An 18,197-nucleotide genomic window follows, 5' to 3' on the forward strand; every position below is an offset into this window, starting at 1 on the left:
GTTCAGGCAAATTCTGAGGCTGACCCATGGCCACCAGTGCAATCAGAAAGAGATAAAAAGCACATTTAAATAGAGTACTAAACCACTTAGAGCAGTCTCCCACCACAAGCTTACAGAGGTTTCCTCAGGTCAGGGTCTGGCCTTTAGCTGAGAAGGCAAACTCTTTCACTACTTGTTAAAAAAAAAAAAAAAAGAGGAACAATGGTAATTCATTTCCTCTCCACTTCCAATGATTTGATTTTGTAACCGTGCTCCTGAAGTTGCCATAACTTATTATTAGTCTAATCAGGCTTATAGCTACTTGCAATTACAATATACAGATCATTCTCATCTTGCTATTAACTTTCCCTTCACACAATGAACTACAGAATAATTTGGGCTGGAAGGGACCTCATCGATGCCAACCTCCCGCTAAAGCACAGCATCAACGTTGGGTCAGGTTGCCCAAGCCTTGTCCAGTCACAACAGAGTGGCCTCCAGTGCTGGAGACAGCACAACCACTCTCCCATGGAGTACCTTCCTCACACCCACACAGAACTTTTCCTGCCGCAACACGTGGCTGCTGCCTCTCGTCCTCCCCATGCACCTCTGAGATAAACCACTGTTTATTCAGCTGCTTGATTTTGGCAGCTCTGCACTCTTGATCCCTGGAGGCCCAAGCGTGACTGGCATGTAGGCTGCTTGGCTGTCCCATTACTGTCTCCACAGCAACATAGATAACCAGAAAGGTGCATGCAACTTCTTGAAATTTACCGATTACACGTTAGTTTCAAAGCAAACACACCTATTTTCTTTTTCCATTTAATTTCAGGAGGGTGTCAATATTTACAGCACTGGCTGGGCAGGGACTGCTCTCTGCCAGCACGACTCCTGCTCACCGGCCCTGCAGGGAGCTGCCTGGCCACACTGCTGGCATGAAGATTGTGCCAGGAAGAGCAGCGCAGTGCCAGAGACTGGGAGCCCCGGCCGGCGGCGAGGGGACCACAGGACACCTGGGGGCACCCGACCCGGGCAAGGGAGAGGGTGGCGAAGAGGCCTGAGAGGAGGCTATGGGGCAGGAGCCGCTGCCTCGTGCCTGGTCAGCCATGCGCAGCCTTTCGCTGGAGCAGCCGGATAGTGAGGCGAGGTGAGGCTGCGTGGAGGAGCGAGGTGAGGAAAGGTGGTGCGGCATGATGACGTGGAGCCTCATGGCAGAGCAAGGCAAGGCTGAGGCAGCAGCCCCAGCCTCCTCCCTGCCTCCTGGGCTGCTGCAGGCTGAGCTTCAGGTTAGGAGGAGACAGGCTCTGTCTATTCCAGAAGGCTTCTAGAGAAAAGAATGCATTAAAACCGCGGAAGCCCCTAATTACCCGGCGCCAGCCCTACTCGCTAAGGCGGCCCGGGAGGTAAACGAGCTGCCACACTCATCATGGCGGCCAAGGGTGTCCCGCGCCACGCAGCGCCACTCTCACTATGGCGGGGCAGAGCCAGGATGACCCTCTCGACATGGCGGCCGGGGCGGGACGTAGGCGGATCCAACCCGGCGGCCGGCAGCAGGCGCGGCGCTGCCGGAAATAGCCGCCAGGGCACGGCTCCGGGAGCTCCGCGGGTGTCCGCCGTGCGGAGCGGTCCCGCGGCGCGGGGGAGCCCCCGGCCGCCTCCGCGCTGAGGGTGATCGAGCGGCTCCGCCGGCCCTGCCGCCGGGCGCCCAACGCCGCGCCCGCAAGATGGCGTCTGGCTGCCCCGGAAGCGCTTGGCGCGCGGGGAGGCGCCCAACATGGCGTGGCGGTGCTGGGCCCGCGCCTGGGGTCCGCGGCCGCACAGGTACCGCCGGGCCGGGCCGGGCCGGGGAGGGGGCGGCTGTGGGTGAGCGGGCGGTCGCGGCGGTGCTGATGGTCCGCATCTTTCCCCCGCAGACTGACGGTGCTGCTGGAGCAGCGACAGGGTTTCCGCCGGGCCCGGCCGCGGCCCGAGGAGCCCCCTGCCGCCGCCGCCGCCGAGGCGCGGCCCGGCCCGCCGCCCCCGCGCCGCAGCCTCTGCCCGCCGCCGCCGCCGCCTCGCGCCGGCCGCCCCTCGCCGCGCCGCCTGCTCAAGCCGCTCCTCTTCGCGGTGGGGGTAAGTGGCTCCTGCGGGCTGGGGGTTGCCGTGTCCGGCCGGGGGGCGGCGGGGTCGGCAGGGAGCCCCAGCGCGCGGCTCCGTGGCGGGACCCCCGTCTGTCAGCGGTGCCTTAGTTCCCATTGACGTGCTAGCATTGCTCCGGGCTGAGCAACTGGGAATGACGTGTAGCCTAAGCCCAGGGCGAGCCTGGCTTCCTCAGCCGGAGCCACGCACGGACTGTCCTCGGGATGGTGCGTGCGTTTTGACTTTATGCGATATCGCCCAGTTCACAGGCTCTGCCTTCGGATCCGCCGCCATCTGGCAGTATGAGTCGCTCAAGTCACGGGTCCAGACCTATTTTGAGGAAGCTCGAGCAGACTGGTTGGATAAAATACGGCCGCAGAAGAGGGGGGACTTCAGAAAGCAGGTACACGGAGCCAGGCCTGGCCTGTTCGCACACGGGTGGGTCCCCGCGGAAGCATAATGCGTGACCGCGTCTTTCCTCTGGGGTAGGCACATCTGCAAGCACCATTTGTACAACAGATACTTGTCCAGTTTATCCTGATTTTTAACTTTGAAAAATAATAGGTTCTCAGCAAATTACAGTAGATGCATTTCCTTACAAGAAAAACTGATAGAATTAATTCTAGAAAACTGTAACTCACAATATCACTGCAAATGCTATACGGGACAAAAATGCCATCTTCAACCTGAAACGCAGGGAAGAGAGGTCAGTAGTAGTAGTTTGTATATCTAAACTAGGTACGTTTAACTTTTTCACTATAAAAAAATTCTGTTCTTGCTATGTCTAAGCATTTTCAAAAGTGAACATGAACTCTGAAAGAGGACAGAGCTAGCTTAAATTCTGAACCTTAAACATAAAATTTTTTAATGCTCTGCTTCTGAAATGCATTTGCATTTTCAACCTGTACGTCACAAATACGAGGGTTTAGAGGGCTTTTTTCTTTGAGAGCTGACGTTTCTATGCAAATACTTTGGAGTTTGGGCAGTAAGAACGTAAGTACCATGACACTTGTTATAAATTTAGTTGATGTCCCGAAAGTGTCAGTCATTTAGTTTCCAATTAAGCGTGTTTACAACTAAACTAAACGTGCATGTATGTTTTACATTTGTTTCAAGGTTACTACTGTGGCTTGTGATAGACCAGGCTTGATTACTCTTTCAGGTCTGCTTATCCAAGGAAAGTAGGGCTGAGTGTGGAGCTGGAGAAGCACGGGGTCCTGGGTAGGACACAGAGGAGCTGTTTTTGTAATGTGTATTGTGTGCACTGTGGTGGTACTTTCGAAATGGTCATGTGTTGTGGGTTAACCCTGGTGGGTGGCTAAGCACCACACAGCTGCTTGCTCACTTCCCCCACAAACCCCCGGTGGGATGGGGGAAGAGGAAAGGAGGAATAAAAGCAACAAAACTTGGGGGTAAAGATAAAACAACCACCAAAAAATTGTTTAATTTTTTGTGAAGGATAAGGGGGAGAAGAGAAAAAAACCAAAACAAGTGATGCAAAGGCAATCACTCATCATCATCTTCTATGGGTAGACCAATGCCCACCCAGTCCATGAGCAAAAGATGGCTAAACCTCTTAAAATCCCCTCTTTTCCCTTTAATTGCTGAGCATGACATTATATGGTAGGGAATATCTCTTTGGTTAGTTCGGGTCATCTGCCCAGTTGTGTCCCCTCCCAGGCTATTGCGCACCCCCAATCTATTCACTGCATGGCCAGAGTGAGAAACAGAAAAGGTCTTGATGCTGTGCAAATGCCGTTCAGCAACAGCTAAAACATTAAAGTGTTATCAGTATTGTTTGGTCAAAAATCTAAAACACAGCACCATGTATGAGCTGCTATAGAGAAAATTACCTGTCCTAGCCAGGCCCAATACAGCGTGCTTTCTTGCTCGGTGTATATGAACTGCAGGTGAGATTATGATTGCCACTTAATATTTTAAATAATTCTGGTTTTATACTTTTGTTTTCCTTCAAACCTGAAGCGGAGGATCTGGTGATTAGCTATCCAAAAAATAAAACAAAACTGCCCTGTTGTTAATAGGCTTAAACTCCTAATCCCCATCTTCAACTGCTAAGTTCTATTTTTAAAAATTAAGGATCCTCCAATAGCTTCTGAGGGCATCTACTTCTTGTATTTTAGAAAAATCATGTTTGTTTAGTGTTCTTATACTGGAGAACTTTGTAGGAAATACCAGTATCTGTATCCTGTGCCAGAGAATTAAACAAAAAAATGCAATGAAGTTGTTACTTTGATATCAAATAGTGAATTATTTGTTTCATACAGCATTATTTCCCCCTGCCTCCAATCTACAGATAATTTTTATGACATTGTCCCCATCAATATGGTTGGAAGGTCATTGAGTTATCAATGAAATATTTGTCCAAAATGTGATTCTGAAGGCTGAGGGCTGAGGAAGGGAAAGGGGGTGGAACTTGTCTGTGGGCTGACTCAAAATAAACTTTTTCAGGGGTTTTAAACTTGGAGGAGGGCTGGGTGAGCTGGACGCAAGGGGGAATGGATTCCACATCTTGTGAGCCACCTCTGCAAAAGTGACCCTGGCACAAAAGTGGAATCTCTGAAAGGTGGGTGGTGTGATGTTAGACAGCATTAGGGTGAGGCTTAGTTGAGGCAGGGTTTATGCTAACTTTGGCCAACCTGCTAAAGTAAGCATTATGGCCTAGATCCTTGTTTAGCACAAGCAGAGGTAAACCCATGGAGTTGTGTAAAAGGATATAACCCCATTCTTTTTGAAGAAACTCTTCATCTATGTTGGGATATTTTACGAAAAGGAGGGTAGATAACTGTTCTTGAGTAAGGAAATGCCAACTTAAAAAGCTAAACCAGTCAGAAATAAATAAAAAAGTTTGAAACAGATTTCAAACAAATGCTTTCCATTCTTAAAAATGTAGAACCTTGTGTGACTGGTTTTGAAATTGCAAATACTCTACGGTGGCACTGACGTACAACAATTCCGTTTCAGGTTAACAGCTGGTGGAATAACCTGACTGAGGGTCAGCGGACTGTGACAGGTTTGTGTTAGCTTACAAGTATTAGACATTCACAGGAAGAGAAATATGGCAAACAGGTACAGTATGTTAAAACAGATGGCTTTCATACCACGTTTAGGTTGTTAGGCACAAAGCATGTGTAAACTTACACCTGCACATACACTATTTCTGCTACGCTTCCTTCTCACAAACTATTTTTTGTATGCATTAAAAAAATTCCTATGCTTTTGTGTGAGAGAGTGTGGAGGATTAGCTAGAATCTTCCCCCAGCAACATGTTTTCTCAGGAACTGTGAAAAACAGCAAATGCTTTTAGAAGGAATATGAGTATATATTCCACTGATACATGGAAATAAAACTCCCTGATAATTTTTTGCTATTTTACATACATAGTATTGCAAACAAGAAGCAACTATCTTGTGAGCTTTCCTTTGGTTATGATGTAGTTTTGATTGGTTAGTCTAACATCACTTGAAACCCCCAAGATAAATGTAATGTGTGGAGAGAAATTGATGAGAACTTGTTTAAAATCTAAATAAAGTAGCTAAGCCATATCTGCTCTTACATATTCTACATGCTAACAAGTCCTGTCAAGAAGTTTTGTGAAGTGCTTCAAAATGCTCTTTAACATGCAAGGCAAGTCATGATACAGATACAAATATTGTATTGGGCCGGGGGGAGTGAAGATTCATATACTGTAGTCCCTAGAACACCCCTCAACATCGAGTTAATCTAACAAGCAATATAAATTCCAGCTGGTGCACCCTGAGCCATTCAGATACTTAACCCCGATTGCCATAACAAGATTGGGCTTACTGTGCTGAAATTGCTGAGAGTTCTGTAACATCTTGGTGTGGCATGCAGGGAAAATATTTCCTCTAATAAAAGAGCATGGTGGAATAGGATGGAGTGCCAAAAGAAGAGATCTATTAAAATTTTGGTTCTGGGATTTATGTATTATTGTTTTTCACAGTTCTTACATTTTGTTGCAAACTTCAAATAGAGAATAATTATGTGACATTGACCATTCTGTAAAGGAAGCACAATTATTTTCCCCTTTAATGTTTCTATCTATTAGAAAACATTTTAAATACCTAAATGCTTGGATAGAAAAAGTGAAGGCACTTTAAACAAGAAACAATAACTTTGCATCATTATGTTTCTAATAATTTACACTCTTATTTAAACTGAAATAAGATTGCAATAAACATCTGTGAAAGCAAACGCACAGCTTTTTACATCTTGCAAAGGTAACTATGCCTCAGCAATGCCAACTCAACTTTTTATGCTCGATCTCTAAATGGTATCTTTACAATTACCTCAAAACCAAACCTTCCCAGAAAATGGAAGGGATGTGTACTGCGTGTCTGTATGCTTCCCCTAGCCTCCGTGTGCAGTTTGGTGAGATTTGGGAATAAGCAGCTAGAGAGGCAAGAAATGAGACCTCTTAAGCTGGCTCGTTTCATTGGTCTACAGCAGAATAGAAGCTTGAAACCATAGTTTGAATGTCTTAAGTACAGATTTTCTGGGTTGTTGCATTCATTCATTACATCGTATGTTGAAACAGTTGCAATTAAATGTCATATTTCTGAAAGGCTTCCACTATATAAATATAGCTTTCAGTATTTTTCTTTGCTTTTTCTAAACTCTTTATAAAGTAAGAAGTGGATACTGCTTTTAATGAAATAGTGAAGAAAAAGTATGATTCTTGTAAGCTTACTTTTGAATGCTTGTTTACAGTAAGCATTATGGCGTGTTGCATTCATAACTTGCTTTTATACCTTTTTTTTTTCTCTTAATAGGTATTATAGCTGCAAATGTGTTTGTATTCTGTTTATGGAGGCTGCCTGGTATGCGACGGATTATGTTTACATATTTCACCTCAGATCCATCCTCCAGTAAGTGAACAGTAATTTGGATGTAGTAGAACCTCTGATCATACTGTAAAAGTTTCGGATGGTACATAGCTTACTTGGAGCTCCATCACCCACAAGCAATCTCAGTCATGCCCAAATACATCATTTTGTCTAGACAGAAAAGAATTCTAGGGGGGAAAAAAGTTAGAAGTAATGGATTAAGAAAAAAAAACCTCACTGGTGCTTTTCTAAATATTGTGATGTCGAAACTGTTGCCCGCTATCTGGCCTTTTACTGCATTCAGTGGGATGCAGCTCCTGCCTTTGTAAAGGTGAAGAGGCACTTCTCTAAGTGATATCACTGCTTTCCTGGACAGAGTGCTAATCATGCCAGTCTTTGGGAAGGAGGAGAATAAATCGTACTATGTAATGCTATTCAAAAACTAGTCTCAAATGTGATTTTCTTTTTTTTTCTTCCTTTAATGTTCTCTGGGATGCAGATAGAACAGTCATCAGTCACGTGCATGTGCACTTTCATCAATAGACAAGCCTTAGTCTGTATGTTATGTACGGAGTCCTTGTTTCAAAGCTGTGCTTTGGTTCACGTTAAAAAAAACAACAAACAAAACACAAAAAAACTTGGCTTTCACTGTGTGTGAAATGTCTTGAAGAGGTTAACTTAGGAAAGCAAGTTACTAGTATTTAATGGTAGAGCAATTAGTTTTAATTTCTTCAGTAAAGAATTAAAAGGATGAGCCAAACATGCGTTAGGAGAGAGCCAAACATGCGTTTCTGCTATCCTCTTAATTTCTGCTGAAAAAGTGGAAACTCAACCAATTCCCCACACACGCTCCAAAGCTAAAGATAGCTGTTACTGAGATCTAAGCATCAGTCACCCCAAACGTTCCTGTTTTAAATAATGTTGACCTTTAAACCTGCTAATTGGCTTTTTTGCATTTTCAAGGCTGCTGTTTCAGTGAGGAGAGCTAGTAGCTTTTTGAAAAGAAAATGAGTTTTTCTTTGAGTCCATCTCTGTAGCAAAATAATATTATATAGATGCTCATATAATATATTAAAAATCTTTCACCATATATGTATATAAATAAAATCTCTTTTTTCCTTTCTGAAGCATAGGAGACATGTCATAAGACAAATGTTTTATATGAAATGTTCCCCAGTAGGTAATTAAGACTTTCTAAAGTAGCTGTTTGTACAGCTTGCATATCTCTGGGGTATATGTTCTGCCTTGCAAAAGGTATTGCATGGAATTTGAAATTTGTTACATTTCTGGGTTTATTACACAGCTTGTATTTGAGAATTCTAAGCATAATTAGCCTATAGCATGTCTTGATAAATTTCTGGTCTGCATGACATGTAAGTTGAAGCAAATTAAAACACTGACTCTTCCCCCCCCGTTGTTTTTCCTCTTTTGTAGGAGCCCTGTGTTCGCCCATGCTGCTCTCTACATTTAGTCACTTCTCTCTGTTCCACATGGCAGCAAATATGTATGTTTTATGGAGTTTTTCCAGCAGCATCGTCTCTCTTCTGGGATGTGAGCAGTTCATTGCAGTGTATCTTTCTGCGGGTAATGTTAAATATATATATATTTACAACACTTAAATATATATTCATGCAAGTAAAGCATGTACATGGTTAATAGATGTATTATGACAGATGGCCATTGTTCAGTGCCACACATTGTTCGATACTAACTGCAGTACTTACTTGCTGTCGTACAGAGCTTTGATGGGTTTAGGATATTTGGCCTCAAAATATCATGACAATACAAGTATCTGGTTTTAAGTCATGCTTAGCTACCAAAATAAAATAGCTCTCAATACAGCCTCATGGGAGTTTTGTGGGAAAAGATGTCAGTTAATTCAAGTTAACAGACACCACCACCCCACCCCCTGAGGAAAAAAAAAAAAGGAAAGAAAAAAAAAAACCCAAACAAAAAACCCCACCAAAACAAAACCACACCACCTACACTAGCTTCTTTAGGAAGACGTATAGATAACATTGTTGTACTTTCTGATGCTTGTCTGCATTGCTGGCATTGTTTCCCATAGTCATTTTTCCTTTCTAGGGGTTATCTCTACTTTTGTCAGTTATGTTGCTAAAATGGCCACTGGAAGGTTTGAACCATCCCTTGGAGCTGTAAGTATCTCAGAATGAGAGACCTTATAATGATCTCTGAAGCCATTTTCAAAGCCTGCTGTATTCTTTAACCTGCTTAAAAGCCAAGAATATATTTGGGTAGTGGAAACTAGGAAAGCTTACCAAAACCAAGTAACCAGGCAGTGATTCCTGTGTAAGAACTTGCCTATTCTTCAAATATGTTAGTTCTTTTAGTGGCAGCCCAGAACTAATGCCACTTAATGCTAGTGGCTTGTAAATGAGTACTTAACAGCAGGACCTCTTGTCACTGAGCAGATAGTTCAGTTCTATAACTTACTTCATAAATGTTATTGCATAATTGTGTATCACAGTGTTCTCTAATTGAAAATAGTATACTTTAGAAAGAGAGAATGTAATCAGACAAACAAAATCAGCATGTGATACTAGTGGAAGTTGTAGGGCATACTGTGCAGAAAGGGCAACACTCCTGCCAAAAGTCTCACAGGATGAAAGATATGAGGCAGGCTGAGGAGGTGTTGTGGTTGTCTGTTCTTTACCAGTATTTTTAGTAGTAGAACGTTTTAAAACACTTAACTTGCTATAAGTTTGAGGCTATAACTTAGCCATTTGCCAAGTTTTAAAGGCTTCTTAACTTACTTTACTAAGTAATTTTGGTAAAAGCCAAAAGTCAGATTCTTACTTTTCAATTGGAATGAAAAAATCTGTTGAGCAGTCCCTAAATTAGAATTTTTGGTAGTGCTGTCTATACATTGTCCCTTTATCTTGTGAATAAAGCTATATCTGGAGCAAGTTACTTTCCATTAATCTTACTGATCTGAACTTACTGACATTGCCACAGGCTGCATTAATTTACTGTATTCACAACCTTTCCATTGAGATATTTCATGGATACAAAAGCCCGTGGTCAATTTGCCACAGACCAGGGAATTGCTTGTTTCATTGACAAAAGATTTCTTGTCCTTGTCCATCTGTTATTTTCCTTGTTTTGGTACAAGCTTCAGAATGATTCCCTTCATCTGAGATGCCTGTGTTTGATTAATATATGTTAGATTTCTAGGGTTTACTGGGGGAAAAAAGCACATTAACATAAATTGTTATCTTAAAAATTGGGGGTGGGGGGGTGGTATTTCTTAATTATGTAAGAGTATCTGAGGGGTACTTTTTCCAGTATTTATAACTTCAGATATTGAAATTAAATAATGGTGCCTTGTTTTATTTTTATTCTGAACTTTGCTGTGGTGCTTTATACTTTGAGGTTTACCACAGGGTTGCATTTGAAAACAAAAGCCAAAAGGAAAATGGGTTCACGTGCAGAAAAATAAATTTTTCCTTATGTAACAACTCAGCTTACTTTCATGTATTTTAATGTATTTACAGTCAGGAGCTATAATGACTGTCCTTGCAGCCGTATGTACAAAGATGCCAGAAGCAAAACTAGCCATCATATTTCTTCCAATGTTCACATTTACAGCAGGAAGCGTAAGTGCCTTTGAACTTCAAAGAAATCCTACTCTTAAAATATTTTCCCCATACCTCTCCAGTATCTGAGCATGTGCCCTCTTCATTTGTTTTTCTAAGCTGTTAAATTTATTTTGAAAGACAATACGGGTCATGGAAGTCCTGGAGACTGATTCTGAATCATTGCAACCTAGCATGGTCATTACACGAGTGTGTAGTGAATGTAGAAGTATCTTAAATTCCATCCTCCATGGGTCTGTTTCAAATCTGATACTAAGAGGTGAAAGAAGTTGGGAGGGACTCAGGTTCACCTGTCTGAGGAAGCATGCATACACATACTGTTCTTTCTGATGGGTGATATTTTTAATAGCAGCACTTGTTACAGGCGTGTCTAATACTGATACAATCTTTTTGAAGAAAAGCTTATCAAGATGGCAAAAACGGAATTTCACTTCTCAAGGGAAATAAAATTCCAGCCTGGGAGGAATACCTGCCCCCTCATTTGGATACCATCTTTTGATGCTTTTAAGAACACTGTTGGGATTAGAAATAAACTACTGAGGCTTTTCTTCATGTGTAGTACCAGGACTCCTTTTTTGTTTCATTAAGTTCTTTTAAGCACATCCACTACCCCATTTAAGAAAAGCTTTTCATGTATATCTTGACTTACTTTAATAAATCAGTCATATTTGGTCCACTACTTAAAGTTGTTTTACTTAAAGCAGTTTTATCATTTCAAGATCATGAGATTTAGTATTTTCTGTAAGTGAAGCTTACAGATTTGAACAAGTGTTCTTAGATGTAGCCTTCGTGTTTTCTTGCACTTCTGCTTGAATGGACCTGGTTTTTTACATGCTACCCTTTAACTGCATCTTTCCTAAAAAAGATGGCCAGGGTGGCGGTATTGGCAGAGCCACAGAGGGCAGTGCCATGAAGAAGTACTCATTGCAACAGTAAAACAAGAGCAACATTGGCTATCACAATATAAATGTTGGAATAATTTTAGCCCTAAGTAATTTTAGCCCTACTGTGTAATTGTATTTCTAAACTTTATGTACTCCTTTAGTCTTACTTACATATCCTGTTTATTTTAAAAGCCGATTACAAGTCAATGTAACAATATAGCTGCTATTCTAACACATATTTAAGGAAAGAAATCCTACTTAAAGTAACATTTCATCCTAACATTAAATCTGTTGGTCTTTTTGAGATCAGGCATTTAGTAAAATTTTGCATAATTACACTTATGGTGGCTGGTGTCTCCTGAGGATGGTATACCATTGCTTATGCTGTTTCTGGCCATGGAGTTGTTCACTATCATCCTGATTTTCTACCTTACAACAGATGGGTCTTTTAGGAGAGCATGGTGGTCAATTTGTATCAGATAAGATGACAGGGATGCTGCCCCACATGTTCCATCCACTAGAAAGTTGTGTTTGGGAGGACAGATGTACATAAACCTAAGCTATGTCAGAATTAGTGAATGAGAATGTTGCAATTATATATTTTGTGGTGTGTTTTACAGCATGTACTCTTTCAGCTAACTTCCTTTTTTTTTTTCCTGACCTGAGTTTGGAATGTACGCGTAGCTTTAGAAATGAAGATTGGAAGAGACTGAGTATTTGAAAAGGACACATTCCTGCCCCACACTATTCTGTAGCTGCTCATGCCTGTATTTTGACAGCACAGTACAGCTAAGGACTGAGTCTGTTGTTTTAAAACAATTTTTTTCTTTTACAGTGATTGCTTTGCTATAAAATTTATGCGATGTTTTTTGATCCCAAATTTTTGCTCTGTGCCAGAATATGAAACTCTATATGCTGTGACTGATCCTGTCCATGCCATGTTTTGTTCCTTTCCAGGCTTTAAAAGCCATAATTGCATTTGACACTGCAGGGCTTGCTCTAGGCTGGAGACTTTTTGACCATGCTGCACATCTTGGAGGAGCTCTGTTTGGAATGTAAGTCTGTGTTTACTAACTCCTGTTTGTTTCATATTGAAATTAATCCTATATTTTTTTCCTCTTATCTCTGAAGTGTGGGGGTTTTTTGGAAAGTTGTCTTAAGTAGCATTGAAGACAACTCACTGTTCTCCTTGTAGTGCTATAAAATTGTGTGGAAAATACTGTTAACATGCTTAGAACTGAAATAAATTGAGCTGAACTGCCTTAGAAAGATAGCTTAGGTGTTGGGCTGGCTGTCTCTGTCCAGCACGTTGTAGAGAGTCACAAGGCAGAAAAGATTCTCACAAAACACAGCATGGACAAATTAAAATAACTTCAGAATTAAACAGCTAAGACAATGTCTGTGTCTCAGTGTTTTTCCTCTAATTGCCAATTTAGAGAGCGCTACAGAGTTAGTATAAGCTCAGGCCAAATTCCTTTGAGCAGCCTCTACTGCTGTTTCTCAGTGTTGCTGCGTTGTCTTTGTGTGGAGCCTTCCTAATTGGGAAGAATTACTAGAAACCAGTTTGTAGGAAACAGTTCTGCATTGTGTCACGTTTGAACTACATTACCTAATGAGTTTTTCCCCCTTCTACCTGATTGCAATGTTGTCTTAACGTGTACACTTATTACTAGGGGCATTTTTAAACATTTTATGTAGGCATTTTAAAAGCCTACCTGAGATTTAACCAGGCCAGACAAAGAACAGGTGGAAAACACTTATTTTGGTCTACAAACTGGTTTGCCTTTGCTGTTTCTTGGCTTTGGTGTCAGTAAGTTCTGTGCTGCACAGTCTCCTTTTCTCCCCTTCTCTGGCATCACGAATGCATTTGATGTAGTCTTGCTGATTCATAACTACTTTCTGCCATGATGTATCTATATCAGCTTGTTCATTATAATGCAAATTCACGTATTATTAAAATAGGGTAGCAGTTACAGTAAAAATTGTCTTGAGTTGGCAAGTATCTTGCCTTCCTCACCTACATATGTTCTACTCTGATCATTTTGGTCACTTCATCCTAAAAGAGGGCCTCTATTTAGGGCATATGTTGAATGGACAAAGTATTTTCTATACATTGCCTCACAGACAGTTGTCCACTTTGGAAATTGGCAACATGATTTAAAGGAATGGACAGTTTACCTAGCGCTGGCTAATGGCTCATATAAAAGTGCTTTTGTTGTTCAGGACTCAGGTGTGAAGTTAGGCTTGTGGGAGAACCTTCAACCTATTTCCATGCAGTTGTTTCCCCTCCTGCCTCTCCTCTCCACCATAACCTCCCTTGCTTAATCACTTATGTTGATATTCATATATCAGCATATATAGTTCTCTATGAATATAAATTAAGCTAGAACACTTTGATAGGTTAAATCTTCATTTAGATTTTTATAGAAGAAAACTCACTTTGAATGGAATGTGGCTGTTCATTATGGGGCAGTTATATTTACATGACAAATACTTTTACTTGGTGTTGTCAGTAATGATTAGCACAAGCAACAGTACTGTTTTAACAGTCTCTTAAATGGAAATAGTTTTTTGCATTTTTTTTTTTACGTAGAAATCATGAGAACATGAAATTAAAGGCATGAAAACCACTCAAGACTGAGACAAGCAAGAACACAAAGTTAACTATTAGGAGTCAAGAGAATAAGTGGCTTACCTGCCACTGCTACTTTCCAAGAATGTTGTTCTGCCTCAGTTTACCTTGTCTCCTCTACTAAGCATTTGGCTTACTTGATTTTAGTGATCAGCCTGTTCCTCAGATACAGAGAAAAGTTGCAGTTAGTTTTAACTAGTATTTTCTTTCTCAGGTGGTACGTGACTTATGGCCATGAGCTCATATGGAAGAACAGAGAACCACTGGTGAAAGCTTGGCATGAAATGAGGACAAAGAACACAGGAAAAGGAGGAGGTGGAAGATCTAACTGATTCTAATCCTAGAGATTCCTTGTGCCCAAGTGGTATATTACTTGAAGACATGGGATTGAATTGGTTTTGAAGGTTTTTTGCTACTCCATACTAAGCCTCTAAGGAGCTGAAGTTTCTAGTGTAAACTACAGTTACAGAAATGCGTATCAATAGAAAACGAACTCTGACAAAGGTGGAACAATAAAGGTTTTTATCCTATTGCTCTCTGAGGTAACAGTCTGCATTACATTTTTTTTAAAAGAGGAATAAAAAAAACCCTTTCCAATGAAGTGACCAAAAGCTCTGTCAAAAAACTTCAAAATGGGGTAAAACTGGTTAATACTTAGGAAGATAAACATTTTTGAAACTGAGGAAGTTAATGGATCACACATCCCCCTAATGTCTGCAAAACAACACTAGGTGCTATCCTAGAAGGCATGCTTTAGACAGATTGGACTCAACATAAGGCTAATGTGGTGAAGTTCAGTGGTCTTTATTGTTGAAAAGATTGGATGAGATAAGCCAATGGTCTCTTTTGATCTTAAACTTGAAATACATTAAGCAATACTGAATTGTTTGCCAAAGCTTACATGCTGGTTAATGGTTCAGCTTTATTTGTCAGCTGTGGCTTATTCAACATACATTTTTAATTTCTATCTGCTTCCAAGATGCTGTCACATCCTGTTAGAATTTACTACAATGATATCTTTTTCATAATTACGTGCAGTGGAAGAATGACTTGTACTGTGGTTTTGGATATTTTACCATGAGTTATACTGCCTTCTATATTCTTAGTGTCTAAAAAAAAATTAGGTTTTTAAGTTGTGCTGTATTGCTAGTTTCCTTTAATGTTTTTCTAAGTATTTTAAAATGAACATTTGGTTCAGAATGTGCCAGGTCTAGAAAAATAAGCAGCTTCAGCAATAACAGATGAGGTGCCAGAGATCAGCAACACTGTAACTAGAAGTAACTACTAAAGTAAACCCAAGGGTAGTACCATGACCAATGTTCCTATTATACAAATAAAAACAAAAATTGGATGTTGGGTATGCTGCTACTCTGTCCTTGTCCTGCAAGGATGACTACCACACCCCTTGCAAAGGGCTGCCCAGATACAAGCTGGTGGGTTCAAACCCTTAACTCTTCCCTGTTGGCTGAATTAGTCATTCCAGATGGACTGACTTGCCAAAGAACACATTGCATCCGTAAGAAGCAACTTGTGCCTTTTTACTTTACAACAGTGCCTTGCAGAAAATACATTTCCTGTAGGGATAAACAATACATAATGCTAAATGGCACCAGTTGTAATAAATGATGGAGTACAAAATTGCTGTAAACTCCCTTACTGCCACAGGCTAGTGCTCAAGTCTAAATTTTTTTTCCCCCTTGGAAAAATGAGACACTTGAGGATTTGTTCCTTTAAGTGCCTGTTGACTTAAACATTTAAAAAATGAAAGAGTTGGATTCCTTTGCTCTGCTCCAGAAGCTTTCTGGCTTTCTGTTTCTAATCTGTCACTTCTCCTTTCCTACTTCCTTCTCTGATACTCAGGACAAGCATGTCAGTTTTTAGGGCTCCAGCCACAGCACAGCCCTGCCTGCAGCAGAGGGCAGCCCAATGCACTGCTGCCAGCAGCAGCTGCCTCCCGCAGAGGCAGGGAGATGCCAGCAGCATCAGAAGATGGCCACTGAACTGGCTTGCCATAAGGGAGTATTTCATGCCAAAGAAGCTCAAAAGCCATAGCTCACAATATTTTGCATGTTGGTTTTACACCTACTGAACACTTACCTGTTGTTTTTGTCCACTTCCTTTTGTTTTTTTCCCCTTCTCTTCCTTGCATTACCTCTTGTCCACTCAACAATTTATCTAGTCTCTTCAACACTTCTGTATTTGCTGAGGGTTTTTTAGAGATCCTGGCTGAAAGCAGCAGGGAGTAATATTGCAGGAAATGCAATGTATAAACCCTGAAGGGCATTAAATTTTACAGATCTGGAAGAATAAGCCAAGGTTACAATTAAGTTCTTCACCATGGTAGCCAGTGCCTAGCTCAGAATTTGAAAGTCATACCCCTGTATTGCTTGCAGGGACTGGATTCCCACTCTTATGGTTTGTTAGACCTGCTAAGGCAGTGTGGTATTGCTGCACCCTTTCACCTTGCAGGAAGGGTGCAAATGAGCACAGAGACATTTTCAGGCTGACCCTTCAGAGGCAATGCCTGCACTTCTGCTGTATTCCGAGAGTTGCAGGGGCTCAAAGCTCCTGAAAAACCAGCCTGGAACTACCAGAGAGGTTTGGAAGTCACCATCTTTTCAGTCAGTGGCTGTGGTGTGAGGGTCTCATACCTAAGCTTCTTCACCTTAACTTTAGACCTAACAGCATTCACCCTGCTAAAGGCTGTTCAATGCCTGAATCTCCTTCATTTGTAGAAACCCCACCCTTAACATAGGTAAGGTTGTACAAAAACATTCATGTGGCCAAGCAGTGGGTTTCATGTCACTTTGGACCTGAGCCTTTGTGCAGCATTGTCTGCCAAAGGTAAAGTATCTTCTCTGGTCCAAAATGACTTTCAAACTGCAATAAGAAAGTCAATATTCAAGTCAGTGAGACAAGGACTGGCCTGGAGTTATGACAGCTCACTAGAGTAAATAAGATAACTTTCTGGCAAGCAAATGCTCTTCTTGCAAAACCTGGCATCAGTATAAGCCAGTGTCTCACTATTCAGTCACACCTTTGAATCGCAAAGAAATTAGAAGAATTTAAAAAAAAAACAACACAAACAAAAAAACCAACAACAAAAAACCCCAAGCACAGAAAAATGAACAACAAAAAGAACCAACCACCTAAAACAAAACTAACCACATGGAAAGACTTTTTTTCCCCTTTTCAAAGACCTTATTATTGTGAATAAAAATACAATGTGGTAATTATGTGGACGCTTGGCAGAGACAGCAGCTAGTGTTTGTGTAGGAAAACAGCAGTAAGTATAAAGTAATGGTTAATCATGTAGAGACACAATCCTTCAGCCCTTTTCAATGGCTTTAAGAAAGTCTGCCGTGGCTTTGCCATGTTTAAGGAATATTTTGCTTCAGTGTAGTGATCTGCTCTATGGAAATTTCATTTTAGTATTAGAACAAACTGTCCGTTCGAGCTTTCAGCCCCCATTCCTGGCAGCAACAGCTGTTTTGCTCTCTGATTGGATGGCTTGTCTCTGTCTGACTGTTGCAGTATGTCCCTCTCCCCTCCGCCACCCCCCTTTTAATCACGATAAAGCTCTTAAAAATGCAGACAACTTTTTAATCTCATCCAGCTTCTTCTGGTTTCCCTGTCTGAGATAGCCTTTGTGCCAGTTTCATCCTTACAAGCTATGACGAGCAGCTGCTCAAAGCATTCCCTGATGCTGTAGGTGGGCTCTGAGACACACAGTGCCAGAGCTGAACTCAGTACTAGGAAGCGGCAGGCACAGGGAGAGCAGAGACATCCGATTTATTCTCCAATGTATTTTGCTAAGTCAGGCCTAGGAACAAGGATCAGAGCATCATTTATACTGTGCCAGTGATAACAGATGATAAAGCAGATGTTCTGTTTTCTCCCATGGCTGTAAAATCCGTTTCTCTTTACCAGGGTGAAGGGTTGTACATTTCACCCAAATATGATTTTTTTTTTTTAAATTACTACGTAGAGCAGAGTAGTTCTAGAAAAAAAGAGCAGCAGAAAATTAAGAAATGTCTCCCTGTATATTCGTAAGAGTAAAATTATGTTTGTGGATTTTTCAGGCAACGAATGAAACGCAGCG

The 18,197-nt window shown here is 41.5% G+C and overlaps 1 protein-coding gene across 1 annotated transcript; it reads left to right on the forward strand.

The window, feature by feature from the left end:
- The first annotated feature begins 1,615 nt into the window (after positions 1-1,615).
- On the forward strand, positions 1,616-14,636 carry PARL (presenilin associated rhomboid like). Its single transcript, XM_075507451.1, has 10 exons — positions 1,616-1,800; positions 1,893-2,091; positions 2,360-2,500; positions 5,080-5,128; positions 6,909-7,004; positions 8,397-8,546; positions 9,048-9,118; positions 10,478-10,579; positions 12,421-12,518; positions 14,310-14,636. Exons 1-10 carry the CDS (start codon positions 1,754-1,756, stop codon positions 14,425-14,427), a joined length of 1,071 nt encoding a protein of 356 aa, XP_075363566.1. The 5' UTR covers positions 1,616-1,753; the 3' UTR covers positions 14,428-14,636.
- The last annotated feature ends 3,561 nt before the right edge of the window (positions 14,637-18,197 follow it).

This window comes from Mycteria americana, chromosome 7 (genome assembly GCF_035582795.1).
Source record: "Mycteria americana isolate JAX WOST 10 ecotype Jacksonville Zoo and Gardens chromosome 7, USCA_MyAme_1.0, whole genome shotgun sequence".
NCBI lineage: Eukaryota > Metazoa > Chordata > Aves > Ciconiiformes > Ciconiidae > Mycteria > Mycteria americana.